This window comes from Pseudophryne corroboree, chromosome 7 (assembly GCF_028390025.1).
Source record: "Pseudophryne corroboree isolate aPseCor3 chromosome 7, aPseCor3.hap2, whole genome shotgun sequence".
NCBI classification, from domain to species: Eukaryota; Metazoa; Chordata; class Amphibia; order Anura; family Myobatrachidae; genus Pseudophryne; species Pseudophryne corroboree.
This window is the reverse complement of record NC_086450.1, coordinates 287,201,023-287,219,426: the sequence shown is the minus strand read 5'-3', so window position 1 is coordinate 287,219,426 and position 18,404 is coordinate 287,201,023. Positions and strand designations below refer to the sequence as shown.

General features: G+C 48.1%; 1 protein-coding gene across 6 annotated transcripts in view; it reads left to right on the top strand.

Moving 5' to 3' along the window:
- The window catches only part of FAM234A (family with sequence similarity 234 member A), a 173,420-nt gene that overhangs the window by 140,773 nt on the left and 14,243 nt on the right, over nt 1–18,404 (top strand). For all 6 annotated transcript variants that reach the window (XM_063934207.1, XM_063934206.1, XM_063934202.1 and 3 more), the window contains 2 exons: nt 5,936–6,076; nt 14,156–14,234. In XM_063934207.1, coding sequence (XP_063790277.1) covers nt 5,936–6,076; nt 14,156–14,234 — 220 coding nt within the window. The remainder of the gene's footprint in view (nt 1–5,935; nt 6,077–14,155; nt 14,235–18,404) is intronic.

Here is an 18,404-nt window from a genome sequence, read left to right as displayed (position 1 = left end):
TAAATCCTGCCTTGTATTGTCCATCTCCTCTGGGCACAGTTCTCTAACTGAGGTCTGGAGGAGGGGCATAGAGGGAGGAGCCAGTGCACACCATTAGTAAAAGTTCTTTTTAGGTGCCCTATCTCCTGCGGAGCCCGTCTATACCCCATGGTCCTTACGGAGTCCCCAGCATCCTCTACGGACTAGGAGAAATAGATTTACCGGTAGGTTTAAAATCTTATTATTTATATATATATATATATATATATATAATAAGAATTTACTTACCGATAATTCTATTTCTCATAGTCCGTAGTGGATGCTGGGGACTCCGTAAGGACCATAGGGAATAGCGGCTCCGCAGGAGACTGGGCACATCTAAAGAAAGCTTTAGGACTATCTGGTGTGCACTGGCTCCTCCCCCTATGACCCTCCTCCAAGCCTCAGTTAGGATACTGTGCCCGGACGAGCGTACACAATAAGGAAGGATTTTGAATCCCGGGTAAGACTCATACCAGCCACACCAATCACACCGTATAACCTGTGATCTGAACCCAGTTAACAGCATGATAACAGAGGAGCCTCTGAAAGATGGCTCACAACAATAATAACCCGATTTTTGTAACAATAACTATGTACAAGTATTGCAGACAATCCGCACTTGGGATGGGCGCCCAGCATCCACTACGGACTATGAGAAATAGAATTATCGGTAAGTAAATTCTTATTTTCTCTAACGTCCTAAGTGGATGCTGGGGACTCCGTAAGGACCATGGGGATTATACCAAAGCTCCCAAACGGGCGGGAGAGTGCGGATGACTCTGCAGCACCAAATGAGAGAACTCCAGGTCCTCCTCAGCCAGGATATCAATTTTGTAGAATTTTACAAACGTATTTGCTCCTGACCAAGTAGCTGCTCGGCAAAGTTGTAAAGCCGAGACCCCTCGGGCAGCCGCCCAAGATGAGCCCACCTTCCTTGTGGAGTGGGCATTTACAGATTTTTGGCTGTGGCAGGCCTGCTACAGAATGTGCAAGCTGAATTGTACTACAAATCCAACGAGCAATAGTCTGCTTAGAAGCAGGAGCACCCAGCTTGTTGGGTGCATACAGGATAAACAGCGAGGCAGATTTCCTGACTCCAGCCGTCCTGGAAACATATATTTTCAGGGTACTGACAACGTCTAGCAACTTGGAGGCCTCCAAGTCCCTAGTAGCCGCAGGCACCACAAATAGGTTGGTTCAGGTGAAACGCTGAAACCACCTTGGGGAGAAACTGAGGACGAGTCCTCAATTCCGCCCTGTCCGAATGGAAAATCAGATAAGGGCTTTTTCAGGATAAAGCCGCCAATTCTGACACGCGCCTGGCCCAGGCCAGGGCCAACAGCATGACCACTTTTCATGTGAGATATTTTAACTCCACAGATTTAAGTGGTTCAAACCAATGTGACTTTTGGAACCCAAAACTACATTGAGATCCCAAAGTGCCACTGGAGGCACAAAAGGAGGCTGTATATGCAGTACCCCTTTTACAAACGTCTGAACTTCAGGGACTGAAGCTAGTTCTTTTTTGGAAGAAAATTGACAGGGCCGAAATTTGAACCTTAATGGACCCCAATTTCAGGCCCATAGACACTCCTGTTTGCAGGAAATGTAGGAATCGACCCAGTTGAATTTCCTCCGTCGGGCCTTACTGGCCTCGCACCACGCAACATATTTTCGCCAATTGCGGTGATAATGTTTTTGCGGTTACATCCTTCCTGGCTTTGATCAGGATAGGGATGACTTCATCCGGAATGCCTTTTTTCCTTCAGGATCCGGCGTTCAACCGCCATGCCGTCAAACGCAGCCGCGGTAAGTCTTGGAACAGACAGGGTCCTTGCTGGAGCAGGTCCCTTCTTAGAGGTAGAGGCCACGGATCCTCCGTGAGCATCTCTTGCAGTTCCAGTTACCAAGTCCTTCTTGGCCAATCCGGAACCACGAATATAGTGTTTACTCCTCTCCATCTTATCAATCTCAGTACCTTGGGTATGAGAGGCAGAGGAGGGAACACATACCCTGACTGGTACACCCACGGTGTTACCAGAGCGTCTACAGCTTATTGCCTGAGGGTCCCTGGACCTGGCGCAATACCTGTCGAGTTTTTAATCATGTGGAAGACTTCTGGGTGAAGTCCCCACTCTCCCGGGTGGAGGTCGTGCTGAGGAAGTCTGCTTCCCAGTTGTCCACTCCCGGAATGAATACTGCTGACAGTGCTATCACATGATTTTCCGCCCAGCGAAGAATCCTTGCAGCTTCTGCCATTGCCCTCCTGCTTCTTGTGCCACCCTGTCTGTTTACGTGGGTGACTGCCGTGATGTTGTCCGACTGGATCAACACCGGCTGACCTTGAAGCAGAGGTCTTGCTAAGCTTAGAGCATTGTAAATGTCCCTTAGCTTCAGGATATTTATGTGAAGTGATGTCTCTAGGCTTGACCATAAGCCCTGGATATTCCTTCCCTGTGTGACTGCTCCCCAGCCTCGCAGGCTGTCATCCGTGGTCACCAGGACCCAGTCCTGAATGCCTAATCTGCGGCCCTCTAGAAGATGAGCACTCTGCAACCACCACAGAAGGGACACCCTTGTCCTTGGTGACAGGGTTATCCGCTGATGCATCTGAAGATGCGACCCGGACCAATTGTCCAGCAGGTCCCACTGGAAAGTTCTTGCGTGGAATCTGCCGAATGGGATTGCTTCGTAGGAAGCCACCATTTTACTCAGAACCCTTGTGCATTGATGCACTGAGACTTGGCTCGGTTTTAGGAGGTTCCTGACTAGCTCGGATAACTCCCTGGCTTTCTCCTCCGGGAGAAACACCTTTTTCTGGACTGTGTCCAGGATTATCCCTAGGAACAGAAGACACGTCGTCGGAACCAGGTGCGATTTTGGAATATTGAGAATCCAATCGTGCTGCCGCAACACTACCTGAGATAGTGCTACACCGACCTCCAACTGTTCCCTGGATCTTACCCTTATCAGGGAATTGTCCAAGTAAGGGATAACTAAAATTCACTTCCTTCGAAGGAATATCATTATTTCGGCCATTACCTTGGTAAAGACCCGGGGTGCCGTGGACCATCCATACGGCAGCGTCCTAACTGATAGTGACAGTTCTGTACCATAAACCTGAGGTACCCTTGGTGAGAAGGGTAAATTATTGACATGAAGGTAAGCATCCTTGATGTCCCGAGACATCATGTAGTCCCCTTCTTCCAGGTTCGCAATCACTGCTCTGAGTGACTCAATCTTGAATTTGAACCTCTGTATGTAAGTGTTCAAAGATTTTAGATTTAGAATTGGTCTCACCGAGCCGTCTGGCTTCGGTACCACAACAGTGTGGAATAATACCCCGTTCCCTGTTGCAGGAGGGGTATCTTGATTATCACCTGCTGGGAATACAGCTTGTGAATGGCTTCCAAAACTGTCTCCCTGTCAGAAGGAGACATCGGTAAAGCCGACTTTAGGAAACGGCGAGGGGGAGACGTCTCGAATTCTAATTTGTACCCCTGAGATAACACCTAAAGGATCCAGGGGTCTACTTGCGAGTGAGCCCACTGCGCGCTGAAATTCATTGAGACGGGCCCCCCACCGTGCCTGATTCTGCTTGTAAAGCCCCAGCGTATACTGAGGGCTTGGCAGAGGCGGGAGAGGGTTTCTGTTCCTGGGAACTGGCTGATTTCTGCAGCCTTTTTCCTCTCCCTCTGTCACGGGGCAGAAATGAGGAACCTTTTGCCCGCTTGTCCACGAAAAGACTGCGCCTGATAATACGGCGTCTTCTCATGTTGAGAGGCGACCTGGGGTACAAACGTGGAATTCCCAGCTGTTGCCGTGGCCACCAGGTCTGAAAGACCGACCCCAAATAACTCCTCTTAATAAAGCAATACTTCCAAATGCCGTTTGGAATACGCATCACCTGACCACTAACGTGTCCATAACCCTCTACTGGTAGAAATGGACAACGCGTTTAGACTTGATGCCAGTCGGCAATTATTCCGCTGTGCATCACGCATATATAGAAATGCATCTTTTAAATGCTCTATAGGCAAAAATATACTGTCCCTATCTAGGGTATCAATATTTTCAGTCAGGGAATCCGACCACGCCAACCCAGCACTGCACATCCAGGCTGAGGCGATTGCTGGTCGCAGTATAACACCAGTATGTGTGTAAATACCTTTTAGGATACCCTCCTGCTTTCTATCAGCAGGATCCTTAAGGGCGGCCATCTCAGGCGAAGGTAGAGCCCTTACAAGCGTGTGAGCGCTTTATCCACCCTAGGGGGTGTTTCCCAACGCACCCTAACCTCTGGCGGGAAAGGATATAATGCCAATAACATTTAGAAATTATCAGTTGTTATCGGGGGAAACCCACGCATCATCACACACCTCATTTAATTTCTCAGATTCAGGAAAACTACAGGTAGTTTTTCCTCACCGAACATAATACCCCTTTTTTGGTGGTACTCGTATTATCAGAAATGTGTAAAACATTTTTCATTGCCTCAATCATGTAACGTGTGGCCCTACTGGAAGTCACATTCGTCTCTTCACCGTCGACACTGGAGTCAGTATCCGTGTCGGCGTCTATATCTGCCATCTGAGGTAACGGGCGCTTTAGAGCCCCTGACGGCCTATGAGACGTCTGGACAGGCACAAGCTGAGTAGCCGGCTGTCTCATGTCAACCACTGTCTTTTATACAGAGCTGACACTGTCACGTAATTCCTTCCAACAGTTCATCCACACAGGTGTCGACCCCCTAGGGGGTGACATCACTATTACAGGCAATCTGCTCCGTCTCCACATCATTTTTCTCCTCATACATGTCGACACAAAAGTACCGACATACAGCACACACACAGGGAATGCTCTGATAGAGGACAGGACCCCACTAGCCCTTTGGGGAGACAGAGGGAGAGTTTGCCAGCACACACCAGAGCGCTATATATATACAGGGATAACCTTATATAAGTGTTTTTCCCCTTATAGCTGCTGTATAGTTAATACTGCGCCTAATTAGTGCCCCCCTCTCTTTTTTAACCCTTTCTGTAGTGTAGTGACTGCAGGGGAGAGACAGGGAGCTTCCCTCCAACGGAGCTGTGAGGGAAAATGGCGCCAGTGTGCTGAGGAGATAGGCTCCGCCCCCTTATCGGCGGCCTTATCCCCCGTTTTTCTATGTATTTTGGCAGGGGTTAAATGCATCCATATAGCCCAGGAGCTATATGTGATGCATTTTTTTGCCATCCAAGGTGTTTTTATTGCGTCTCAGGGCGCCCCCACCCAGCGCCCTGCACCCTCAGTGACCGAAGTGTGAAGTGTGCTGAGAGCAATGGCGCACAGCTGCAGTGCTGTGCGCTACCTTGTTGAAGACAGGACGTCTTCTGCCGCCGATTTTCCGGACCTCTTCTGCCTTCTGGCTCTGTAAGGGGGCCGGCGGCGCGGCTCTGGGACCCATCCAAGCTGGGCCTGTGATCGTCCCTCTGGAGCTAATGTCCAGTAGCCTAAGAATCCCAATCCACTCTGCACGCAGGTGAGTTCGCTTCTTCTCCCCTAAGTCCCTCGATGCAGTGAGCCTGTTGCCAGCAGGTCTCACTGAAAATAAAAAACCTAAACTAAAACTTTCACTAAGAAGCTCAGGAGAGCCCCTAGTGTGCACCCTTCTCGTTCGGGCACAGAGATCTAACTGAGGCTTGGAGGAGGGTCATAGGGGGAGGAGCCAGTGCACACCAGATAGTCCTAAAGCTTTCTTTAGATGTGCCCAGTCTCCTGCGGAGCCGCTATTCCCTATGGTCCTTACGGAGTCCCCAGCATCCACTTAGGACGTTAGAGAAATATATATTGTTACATTAGCATAACTGCATGAATTAGTTTTTCTAGATGATTTTGATCTGGAAATTGATGTGTTTTGTTTTTATGATTTTAGCTCTGGTAAAATTCTGTACTTACTGAGTGTTCCTGGAAGATATTATAACAACATTTTGGTTGTGAAATCAGAGGTTTCAGAATTGCTTGACGGTCAAAAATTTCGAACTTTGTGGTCTGTGAACACAACAAACATTTTAAGGTAACTATAAAGAAACAAAACAGCAGATAGTCACCCAATGGTTTGTCCAGCAGTAATATTTTTCATATGTAATGACCTTCTCAGTTACCAGCAATATGCTCAATCTCAATGTTATGGAATATTATAAAACAAAACCTGAGATATCATCATTGTTTATTTGTAATGCCAAAAGTTCTGCAGTGTCAGATGGTCAGAATGACAAATCATCTAAAATACAATAACACAGGATATGCAGATACAAAGGGTAGGGAGGGCTCTGCTTGTGACTGCTTACAGTCCAAAGTGAGAGGGCTGTCTGAGTCAGTAGGAGCTAGTGGGATAGGAGTAAGCGGGATCTGGATGATAGATCGATATTGACAGAAGGTCGGCCTTTTCAAAAGGTCGACATGACAATGGGAGACAGCAAAAGGGCGACATGATTTTTTTGGATTTTTTTTTCAAGTTTTTTCACTTTTTCATACTTAACCATCCACGTGGACTCCAACTGGAAACGGTAAACTGCCCGAAGCTGTGAGGGGACAATGTACACTCTCTGGGATTCCATGTGCTAATATGAAGAAAAATAGGATTTTGGTTACCTACCGGTAAATCCTTTTCTCGTTGTCCATAGAGGATGCTGGGGTCCACATTAGTACCAGGGGTTATAGACGGGTCCACCAGGAGCCATTGGCACTTTAAGAGTTTGAGAGTGTGGGCTGGCTCCTCCCTCTATGCCCCTCCTACCAGACTCAGTCTAGAAACTGTGCCTGAGGAGACGGACATCTTCGAGAGAAGGATTATGCACAGATAGTGGTGAGATTCGTACCAGCTCACACATACACGGCACGTCAAGCTAACTTAGCTTGAACACTCAGCAACTGCTGAAACATTACTTACCAAGTAACAATGCAGTACTCAACTAAAACGAAGTTGTACTGAACCAAATAACATTTGCAGGAAAACGAAGCACTGGGCGGGCGCCCAGCATCCTCTACGGACTATGAGAAAAGGATTTACCAGTAGGTAACCAAAATCCTATTTTCTTTTACGTCCTAGAGGATGCTGGTGTCCACATTAGTACCATGGGGATGTACCAAAGCTCCCAGAATGGGAGGGAGAGTGCGGAGGCTCCTGCAGAACTGATTGACTGAACTTCAGATCATCAGAGGCCAAAGTATCGAACTTGTAAAACTTTGCAAACGTGTTCGACCCAGACCAAGTTGCAGCTCGGCAAAGGTGCACTGCCGAGACACCCCGGGCAGCCGCCAAGGAAAACCCCACCTTACGAGTAGAGTGGGCCTTAACAGATTTTGGACCCGGCAGTCCTGCCGTAGAATAAGCATGCTGGATAGTGAACCTAATCCAGCGAAAAATAGTCTGCTTAGAAGCAAGACACCCAATTTCCTTGGGATTATACAGGGCAAACAGAGAGTCCGATTTTCTGTGACGAGAAGTTCTCTTCACATATATCTTCAGAGCCCTTACAACCTCCAAGGACTTTGATGTAATTGAGGAGTCAGTAGCCACTGGCACCAAAATAGGTTAGTTAATATGGAATGCCGACACAACCTTCGGAAGAAACTGCTGATGTGTCCGGAGCTCAACTCTATCTTCGTGGAAGATCAAGTAAGGGCTTTTAATTGATAAAGCCCCCAATTCGGACACGCGTCTAGCAGAAGCTGAGGCCAACAACGTGACCGCCTTCCATATAAGAAATTTGACCTTAACCTCCTGTAGAGGCTCAAACCAGTCGGACTGGAGGAACTGCAACACCACGTTAAGGTCCCAAGGCGCCGTAGGCGGTACAAAGGGAGGTTGGATGTGCTGAACTCCCTTCAAAAAAGTCTGAACCTCAGGGAGGGCAGCCAATTGTTTCTGAAAGAAAATGGATAGGGCCGAAATCTGGACCTTCACAGATCCTAACCTCAGGCCCATATCCACACCTGCTTACAGGAATAGGAGAAAACGTCCGAGTTGAAACTCCACCGTAGTAAACTTCTTGGATTCACACCAAGAGACCTATTTCTTCCAAATACGATGGTATGTTTAGACGTTACCCCTTTCCTAGCCTGTATGAGGGTAGGAATGACCTTCTTCGGAATGCCCTTCTGAGCAAGTATCAGGCGCTCAACTTCCATGCCGTCAAATGTAGCCGTGGTAAGTCTTGATAGGCGAACGGCCCCTGCTGCAGCAGGTCCCTACCGAAGAGGAAGAGGCCTCGGTTCTTCTTGCAGTAGATTCAGAAGGTCCGCGTACCAAGCCCTTCTTGGCCAGTCTGGTGCAATGAGGATCGCGTGAACCCTTGTTCTTATGAGCTTTAGGATTCTTGGGATGAGTGGGAGTGGTGGAAATACGTACACCGTCTGGAACACCCACGGAGACACCAGGGCGTCCACTGCCACTGCCTGTGGGTCCCTCGACCTGGAACAATAACGCCAAAGCTTCTTGTTGAGACGAGAGGCCATCATGTCTATTTAGGGTAATCCCCAAAGGTCTGTTATTTCCTTGAACACCTCCGGATGGAGACCCCACTCCCCTGGATGGAGATCGTGTCTGCTGAGGAAGTCCACTTCCCAGTTGTCTACTCCCAGAATGAAGATGGCTGACAGCGCCAACGCGTGTTTTTCTGTCCAGAGGAGTACTCTTGTCACCTCTGACATTGCCGCTCTGCTCTTCGTTCCGCCTTGTCGGTTTATGTATGCCACTGTTGTTGCGTTATCCAACTGCACTTGAATGGCCCGATTTCTAGAAGAGTGGCCGCCTGAAGAAGACCGTTGTAGACTGCTCTTAGTTCCAGGATGTTGATGGGCAGACCGGCTTCCAGGCTTGACCACCGTCCTTGGAAGGTAACTGGTCCCCATCCCCGAAGGCTCATATCCGTGGTTAGAAGGACCCATTCCTGAATCCCGAACCTGCGGCCCTCCAGAAGGTGAGGTAATTGTAACCACCAGAGGAGCGAAATCCTGGCCCTCGGTGACAGACAAATTCTCTGGTGCATGTGGAGATGAGATCCCGACCACTTGTCCAGGAGATCCAGTTGGAAGGTCCGAGCGTGGAACCTCCCGTACTGGAGAGCCTCGTAAGAGGCCACCATCTTTCCCAATAGGCGAATGCATTGATGAACCGACACCCGGGCTAGCTTCAGGATATCCCGGACCATAGCTTGTATCACCAACGCCTTTTCCTGCGGAAGAAACACCTTCTGCACTTCCGTATCCAGGATCATTCCCAGAAAGGACAACCTCTGGGTTGGTTCCAAATGTGACTTTGGAAGGTTCAGAATCCAACCATGATTCTTGAGGAGGCGTGTTGTGAGAACAATGGACTGCAGCAGCTTCTCCTTGGACGATGCCTTTATCAGCAGATCGTCCAGATATGGAATGATGTTCACCCCTTGTTTGCAGAGGAGAACCATCATTTCTGCCATCACCTTGTTAAACACCCTTATTGCTGTGGATCGGAATGTGGAGGTACGCATCCTTGATATCCAGGGATGCCAGGAATTCCCCCTCTTCCAGACCTGATATCACCGCCCTGAGAGACTCCATCTTGAACTTGAACTCCTTTAGAAAGGGGTTCAATGACTTTAGGTTCAGAATGGGCCTGACCGAACCTTCCGGTTTCGGTACCACGAAAAGGTTCGAATAGTAACCTGTGGCCTGCGCCGGGGGAGGAACTGGCACAATGACCTGTGCCTCCACCAGCTTTTGGACAGCTTCCTGTAGTACGGTGCTGTTTGCCAACTGAGTTGGTAAGCGTGATTGAAAAAACGATGAGGAGGGAGACTTTGACATTCCAGCCTGTATCCCTGGGATACAATATCTATCACCCAGGGATCCAGGCCGGACGATACCCAGACGTGACTGAAGTGTCTGAGTCTCGCTCCCACTGGCCCCACCTCCAGGCCGCGCGGTGCACCGTCACGCGGAGGACTTTGGCGTACCTGATGCAGTCTTTTGTTCCTGGGAACCTGCAGCGGCAAGTTTCTTGGACTTAACTCGACCTCCCCTAAAGAAGGTATTGGACGGTCTGGCCTTTCTAGGCTTGTTAGGCCGAAAGGGCTGTGTTGCAGATGAAGAGAAGGATTTCTTCGGAGCAGGTGCTGCTGAGGGAAGAAACGGAGACTTACCCGCTGTAGCCGTGGATATCCACGCGTCTAGAGCTTCCCCAAAGAGAGCCTGACCTGTATAGGGTAGGGACTCCACACTTTTTCTGGATTCCGCGTCGGCCGAGCACTGGCGCAGCCACAGTCCCCGACGAGCTGAAACAGACATTGAAGAGATTCCCACAGCCATGGAACCCAGGTCTTTCATGGATTCTACTATAAAACCTGCTGAATCATTTATGTTGCATAAATTTAATGCAACATCATCCCTATCCATCGTATCCAAATCCTCAAGTAAGGTAGCTGACCACTTAACTATTGCCTTTGCAATCCATGCACTAGCAATAGTGGGACGTAGTATGGCCCCTGAAACAGTGTACTTTGATTTAAGTGTGTTACCAATTTTTCTATCAGCCGGCTCCTTTAAGGCGGTAGATCCTGGAACAGGCAAAACCACTTTCTTTGAGAGTCTGGACACAGATGCGTCAACAATCGGCGGGTTTTCCCATCTTTTCCTATCCTCATGAGGGAAAGGAAACGCCACCAGTAACCTTTTAGGGACCTGGAATTTTTTCTCAGTGAAAAAGGCCTCCTCAACCTGCTCAGGTGTGGTATCATTAACATTCAACACATCCCTGATAGTCTCTATCAACAATTGCACCCCCTTTGCAAGAGATGCGGACCCACGTGACACAACCCCATCACCGTCTGTGGTGTCAGAATTGGTATCCGTGTCGTCTTGTGTGACATGCACAAGCGCACACTTATGGGGGTATATAGCGGAGCGTCCTGCGGTACCAGAAACCGGCCATACTGCCATAGAGCTCTGTAATACCTGGGTTGCAGATTCATTACTTGCAACCCTGTCAGAAATCTGAGAAATCCAAGATTTGATAGAAGAAAACCACTCAGGTTCCCTTTCTGGTATCAGTGCTAAACCAGTGCTATCCTGATTACATGGAATGGAATCATTCTGGGAGAATAAATCCTCTGCAGCATATGACACAGTGTCCCTGGGCCTAGCTAAAGGAGACCACCAAACACTCTACACACACACACAGGTGAGGGCAGACAGAGTTTCCCCTCCAAGAATGGCAAGAGAGCCAACCCACACATAGCACTTTTACCAAAGGGAGAACCCTTGTCAGCGCTGACTGTGCACCTTAATAGGACACACAGTCGTATTACAGCCTCCCCCCCCCACCCCCTTCTACAACCCCCTGGTACCGTGTACAGATAGCTGGAGTTGCTGTGGAGGGACCTGTTCTCCTTCTCAGCAGGCAGGAAAATGGCGCTGAACGCTGCTGGGTCCGCTCTGAGGAGAAGCTCCACCCCCTTAATGGCGCTGTCTTCCCGCTCTTCATGGATTATACTAGCCTGAGGAATTAGTGCTGGCTGAAATCCGAGGACCCCCACAGGCTTCTGGACCAGTGTAGGGGGTAAGCGCTGGCCCAGGGGGCCTCTCAAAGCGCCGCACCATGTACCGCTGAGCCTTCCCAGGAGTGCAGTTAATACTGCGCTCCCTCCCCGCTGCCGCTATCTTCACACCGGCCCCCCTCTTGCTAGGGGGGGTCGGTGTCTCACTCGCCACTTCTTCAGCTCTGTAAGGGGTTGGCGGCATGCTGCTGGGGTGAGCGATCCCCTTTGGTGGGGAGCGATCCGACCCCACTGGTGCTCAGTGTCAAGTCAGCGGAGACAGTGGCTCAGACCCCGCAGGGCGGACACTGCTCGCTGCAGGGAGACTGCTCGCTGCCTCGCTGCAGGGAGGCTTTTGCCAGCAGCCTCCCTGTAAAATAAAACACTCTAAAATTAAACTTTTCTAGCAAAGCTCTGTAGACCTCCCCTAGCTGTGACCGGCTCCTCCGGGCACATTTTCTAAACTGAGTCTGGTAGGAGGGGCATAGAGGGAGGAGCCAACCCACACTCTTACACTCTTAAAGTGCCAATGGCTCCTGGTGGACCCGTCTATACCCCATGGTACTAATGTGGACCCCAGCATCCTCTAGGGCGTAAGAGAAATAATACCAAAAGTAACTACTAAACCCCATGTTAACCTTTTCATTTGTCGACCTTTCCCAGGTCGACCATTTGCCAATGTCAACCTTTTGTCAATGTCGACCTTCTGCATGCTAACCTTTTGGAGTCAACCTAATAACTGTCGACCTTGTAACCACTCCATGAGTGGGCATGGTACTGGAGTTGGTAGAATATGCAGAGGGAATAGATTCAGGTGGTTGAAGGATAGGCTACAGTGAAGAGGTCAGTTCTGTGAGAATGCGCAAGAAATTGAAGGTTAGTAGAGAGACTGGTTAGGTAGTACATGATGTTCTATAACTGGCGATTAGCACAAAAGTAATCTTGTGGGCTGGAGTGGTTACCAGGGAAGAGTAGAGTCATTGCACAGAGGCAAATCGCGGAGGGTGACAGAGTTTATCTTTGAAATAGGTCAGAGGTATATGACAGTGGGTAGTTAGTAAGAGCTTTAATTGTTAGAGTGAGGAGATTGTTTCAAATTCTGAAGGTAATAGAGACCCAGTGCAGAGTTTAACAGTGGTGCAGCAGATGTAGAGTAGCAAAAGGGGGAGATTGGTTTCACCACATTATTTAGAATATATTGTAGTGGGGAATATTTGGTGAGGGGAAGACTATATAGTAGGAGGTTGCGGTATTCAAGGCAGAAGATTAGGGGTGCATTCTTTCAGAATTGTCAAGGAGGAGGTGACAAGACGGAACAAGGCAACACTTGATATTGCCAGTCATGAGAGAGACTGGTAGAGGGAGTGTAACTTTGGATGCGGAAGGATGTCCTTTGTCCTCCATTTTTGACATAAGGTCATTAAGGCAGAATTATGATATGAGGATGTCAGAGAACCATTTCAACATGTGATAACTGGGCAAGGGGAAAGCTAAGGTGAAGAGAGGTAGATTTGAGAGGGTTTTTTTTTACATAGTAGTGAGGCCTAGAGGACTATAAGAGTTCATCCACTGAAAATTTAAAGAGCAAAAATCAGATAGCCAAGATCTAGGCTTGAGGGACCCCAACAGATAGGTGAAATTGAGACCCTGAAGGAGCATTCAGAAAGGTAGGATAGGAGCCAGGAAAGATCATTGGGGAGAAGGCCAAGAGAGTTGAGAAGTGGTCTGCCATATTGTAGCAGCAAAATGGCCAAAGTAGATGAATAATAAGAAGATAATTTTAGTGTGAGCTGTCTCAGTGGAGTGTAAAGAGCAGAACCCTGATTGCAGAGGGTTGGAAGAGGGTGCGTGGAGACAAAATGGGTCAGTGTTTTTTATAATAACCACTAAAGTAGGTTGAATGCAATGGGGAGAAGAGAAATGGGCTGATAGCAGAGGAAAATGGTAGGATTGAGAGATGTCTTTTTTAAGGATTCAAGAGAGGAGAACAAGTTTGTTTGAAAATGGAAGGGATAGTGCTAGGATAGAGGGACGTGTTGAGGACATGAGCTATGTGATGTTGAGCATTTTGGATCGGGGGATGTAGGAGTAGGAATTGAACAGGACTAAGGGGCCAGTATAAGGGGGAAGAAGAGGAGTGTAGTTTGAAAACCTTGTCTTCAGTAACAGGAGAGAAAGAACTAAGGGTGGGTATATGGGTGTAAGAGAAGGTGGGTATGGGGTGATTAACCTGGTGACTGTAGATTTCTTGACAGATTTTGTAAATGTTTGCCTTTGAAATAGGTGGCAATGTTATGAGAAGTAAGTAAGAAGGGTTGCATACAGGTGAGGAGACGGGTGGTTGGTCGAGTGAGGTGGATATTAAGGATTTGTGACAGGTTTTCTTGTCAAGAGAGAGGGATATTATTGTAAGAAGACCAAATTGGCATTCAGTGGTGTGGGAGCACTTTTGAAGGTGGCAGGTATTTTTAGAGTACCAGGGTGTTGGACTTTGGAGTGTTGGAGATAGGTTGTTGGCAGAAGTTGCATTACTTTATTTTACTGCTGATATGTTAACTACATGGTTTTGTTTTCTGCAGTAAACCAGCACTGGGGTACTTCAAGAGAGATATTTTGTCCGTAATGATGGAGCTAGAGACTGGAGTTAACACAAAGAAGGTTTGGTGTGGTTATTTTACTAATGTATCATATTGGTGTACGTATTCATATTTGCAAAATCAACCATTCATATGTAAAACATTGGAATATGAAAAGGTGCTTGAGTTCTTATTCTAATCTCTGATGGTCATGTAGCAGTGACTTGGCAGAGATCGGGGAAGAGTTCAGGTCATTTAACCATGACTTTGTGGGTGTTCTTCTTAAACATATTAACAAAACAAATTCCTGCTCCTCTCTAGTATTCCATATTTGGAAAGACTCAAGGGCCAAATGTAGCTGGGTGTGGTTTAGTAAAAGTGCAGATTTTTTGGTGATTTTATCCCGCGATTTAAAGCTGCAATGTCTGAAAAGGCAAAAGCAGATTACTTTCAGGAAGTCTGCTGCTGTAAATCCCATCACTTGTCACAAGACAGGAGAACTAATCTTTTTCCTTCATCTTTTCGCTACTACTTCAGAGAAGTCGGCCAAGGAAACCGTAGTTTTGGAAGTTTAGTGGTATGCATTTATCAAAACAGAAAAAGGCACAAACTGCACAGAGTAGGCATATAATAACTACTTATATCATTATCATATGTAGCATTCTGGGGACAATTCTAATGCTAAAAGACAGTGAAAGGAGATTGTTATTTTTCAGTGCACAAATTAGTACTAGATCAATCTAAAATTTAATAACTGTCACGGGCTGGTCTGATTGTGTTCCCGGTAATGACCTGGGTGAGCCAGTGGAGGGCGCAGGGAGGCAGAAGTTAGGTGGCTTGAGACATGGACAAGTCATATGCTGGAGCACTCTGGAAGATTACACAGTGAGCACAGAGAATTGGCGAGACCTGAAGCAGAGGCGCGGAGCCTAACTCGCCAGGGGTTTTCGCCAGTGACTTCCTCCAGGGGATATGGTCTTCACTGCGCCTGACGGGCAGATTGCTGCCCTCTGCTCAGGTTTCTCTGTGGAGGCTGTGAGACACTCAGGTATACAGGGATGCTTAATACTGGATTATACTGAAGTGCTTAACCATCGATAGTGAGTCCGATGGTGACGTGAAAAGGTAAGTATATTGGAGATGGTGAACTCAGGAGTACTTGGGTAGCTGAGGATGACTAAATTGGTATGGCATTCGATAGCGTGAGGACAGTCTGTGTTTCGATGGTGCAGTCAAATGGCCAATAACAGAGCTGGTCAGGAAACTGATGATGTGGCCTGTGAGCCGAGTGCAAGGTCGGTCTAGGAACCGATGGTGTAGCCTGGGAGCTGAGAATATCTAGAGCCTGTGAGGGTAATCCTGGACTGAACATTGCAGACTGGTAACACACTGAGATGGAGACAGTGGATGTCTCTAGCAGCAGGTAAGTAACCAGGTAAGGCAGGACACAGGTAAACGGATCTCTGGAGCAAGCCTGGAGCCTTGAGAGCGACGCTGGAGAACTTACAGGAGAACTGACAAGTTGTTCAAGGCAATGAGGACTCTGGGAAGCCTGCTTATATTTCCCCAGAAGGATGCTGATTGGTTGCTGCTGGCAGCAGCAGCAGCATGCACAGAACCAGGAAGTAATTACCTGGATCATGTGACTCTGGATCATGTGGCTCTGCCAGAGTCAGTGGACATCATGCCAGTAAACACAGAACGTGTCGGGGCCGATCTGCAGCACAGAATACACCAGTGTGCCAGTAAGTGGCGTGCGCGAACAGCGAGTGAACGTGGTTCCTGACAACCTTATATTACGTCCTAAAGGATACTGGGGTTTCATTTAGTACCATGGTGTATAGACGGGTTCACTAGGAGCCATGGGCACTTTAAGAATTTGATAGTGTGGGCTGGCTCCTCCCTCTATGCTCCTACTACCAGACTAAGTTTAGAAAATGTGCCCGGAGGGGCCAGTCACGCTTATGGAAGCTCCTGAAGAGTTTTCTGCATTTATTTTATATGTTTGTTATTTTCAGGCAGGGCTGGTTGGCACCAGCCTGCCTGCTTCGTGGGACTTAGGGGGGGGAACTGCCCAACTTCTTGAAGGTTTAATGGTCCCGATCCCCGCTGACAGGACACTGAGTTCCTGAGGGAACTATTTTCAAGCCCCACCACGGCGAGTGTACACTCCCGCAGCACGCCGACACCCCTAACAGAGTCAGAAAAATGAAGAGTATTGAGCACTAAGCCAGCGTACCGACTAGCGGATCGCCGGCTATTATGGCGGCATGAGGGTACGGAGACGCACGGCTTCTAACCGGGGTGGAATGCGTCTCCAGACACAATACACAGCTGCGTCTCAGTACACTGCACACAGTACCCACACTGGCAAAAACAGCCATAAACCGGTTTTCTCTCCATTTTAAGCATCAGATGACCTCAGCCAGTATAAAAAAGCGGGAAGACCGCGCACCATTGAAGGGACGGGGCCTTCAGTATGAGTGGATCCAGCAGCTCACCAGTGCCATTTTCCCTCTGCAGTGGACACAGACGCTGACTAACAGGGACGCGCAGCTCCTCCGCAGAGACTCCAGATTACCTCAGCAGTACCAGGGGGTCATAGCAGGGGGGAAGCGATTATTAGTGTACTAAGTCCCCTATCAGGGAACTTAGTCTGCGACCCGGCTAAGCTTGACATTAGTGATAAGGGCGCGGTGGGGGCTGGCTCCAAATAACTCTGTGTCTCCCTGAAGGGCTCTTTGTGGGTTAATTGTGCTTAACCTTTTCCTGTGTGTGTGTGATGTCACATTTACATTATATCAGGCAAAGAGTGTTTCTTGTACAGCGGAGTGTTCCTCTTCACCAGGGGGGCTCACTACTGGGTACTCAGGGCAGTGCACCTTCCCTGAATAGCGGGGCTGAACCGGAGTGGGTCAATAACATTAAGGGAATGATCTCAAATATTTCTACAAAGCTATCCCGCAATAAGAAAGAGACAGTACTTAAGACAGACTGTGGATGAGTTTATGAACAGAGACTCAAGTCCCCAAACCAGCATCTCAATCCCCTCCCATTTGTCCACAAAAACGATCTCTGGCCCATATCCTGCAGTCTGAGTCTGACGGGTCAGACATGGAGGAGGGTGAGGTGGATTTGGAGGGGGGGATGCTACTCTGTCACAGGGCATAGAGGCTAATCTAGAGGCTATCAGAGATGTTCTGCAAATTCCTGATAAGGTGTCAGAGGAGTGTGAGGAATCTTATTTTAATGTAAAAAAAGAAGTCCTCAGTCACTTTTCTTGCGTCAAAGGAATTTAATACCCTGTTTAAAGAACCGTGGGTTAATCCTTCTAAGAAACTTCAAATCCCTAAAAGGTTGCTCTCATCTTTTCCTTTTCATCTGGAGGATAGGAAAAAATGGGAAAATCCACCGATAGTGGACGCATCAGTCTCTAGGCTGTCACGAAAAATTGTATTGCCTGTCCCTGGTTCAGCCTCCCTAAAAGATACGAATGATCGTAAAATTGAGACTACACTCAAATCATTGTACACAGCTGCTGGGGTGGCCCAGAGACCCACTATTGCATGTGCGTGGATCACAAAAGCCATTGCTAAATGGTCAGGTAACCTAATTGAGGGGTTAGATTCCTTGTCTATGGGGGATGTTGTTTTACTCCTGCAGCATATACAGGACTCTGCAAACTTTATGCTGGAAGCCATAAGAGATTGGTTTACTTAATGCACGCACCACCGCTATGGCAGTGTCAGCACGCAGGGGCTTGTAGCTTCGCCAGTGGACTGCTGATGCGGACTCCAGGAAAGGCGTGGAAGGCCTAACATTCACAGGAGAGGCCTTGTTTGGAGAAGAACTAGACAAATGGATCTCCAAAGCTACTGCGGGTAAGTTTACGTATCTTCCTTCCGCAGCTTCCCCAGCCAAGAAAGCTTATTCAGCTTCAAAGTTACAGTCCTTTCGGACAGCCAAGTTTAAAGGAAAATCCAGAGATACTTCTATGGCCTCCAGAGGTGAAAGAGGTAAACCACGCAAACCAGCAACTGCAGGTACTCAGGAACACAGCTCAGGCTCTGCTTCCTCAAACCCAACAAAGAAATTGTGCTGCGTCTGTGTCTAGTTTTGCTCATCAAACTATCCTAATCACAGACAGATGATATTAAATGCACGTTCACCTCTATAAGGAGATGTGTGAACTCCTATAGTTTTTTAGAACAAGAAAAGAGAAAAATAGAAGCGCTCATGTCATTTATATTAT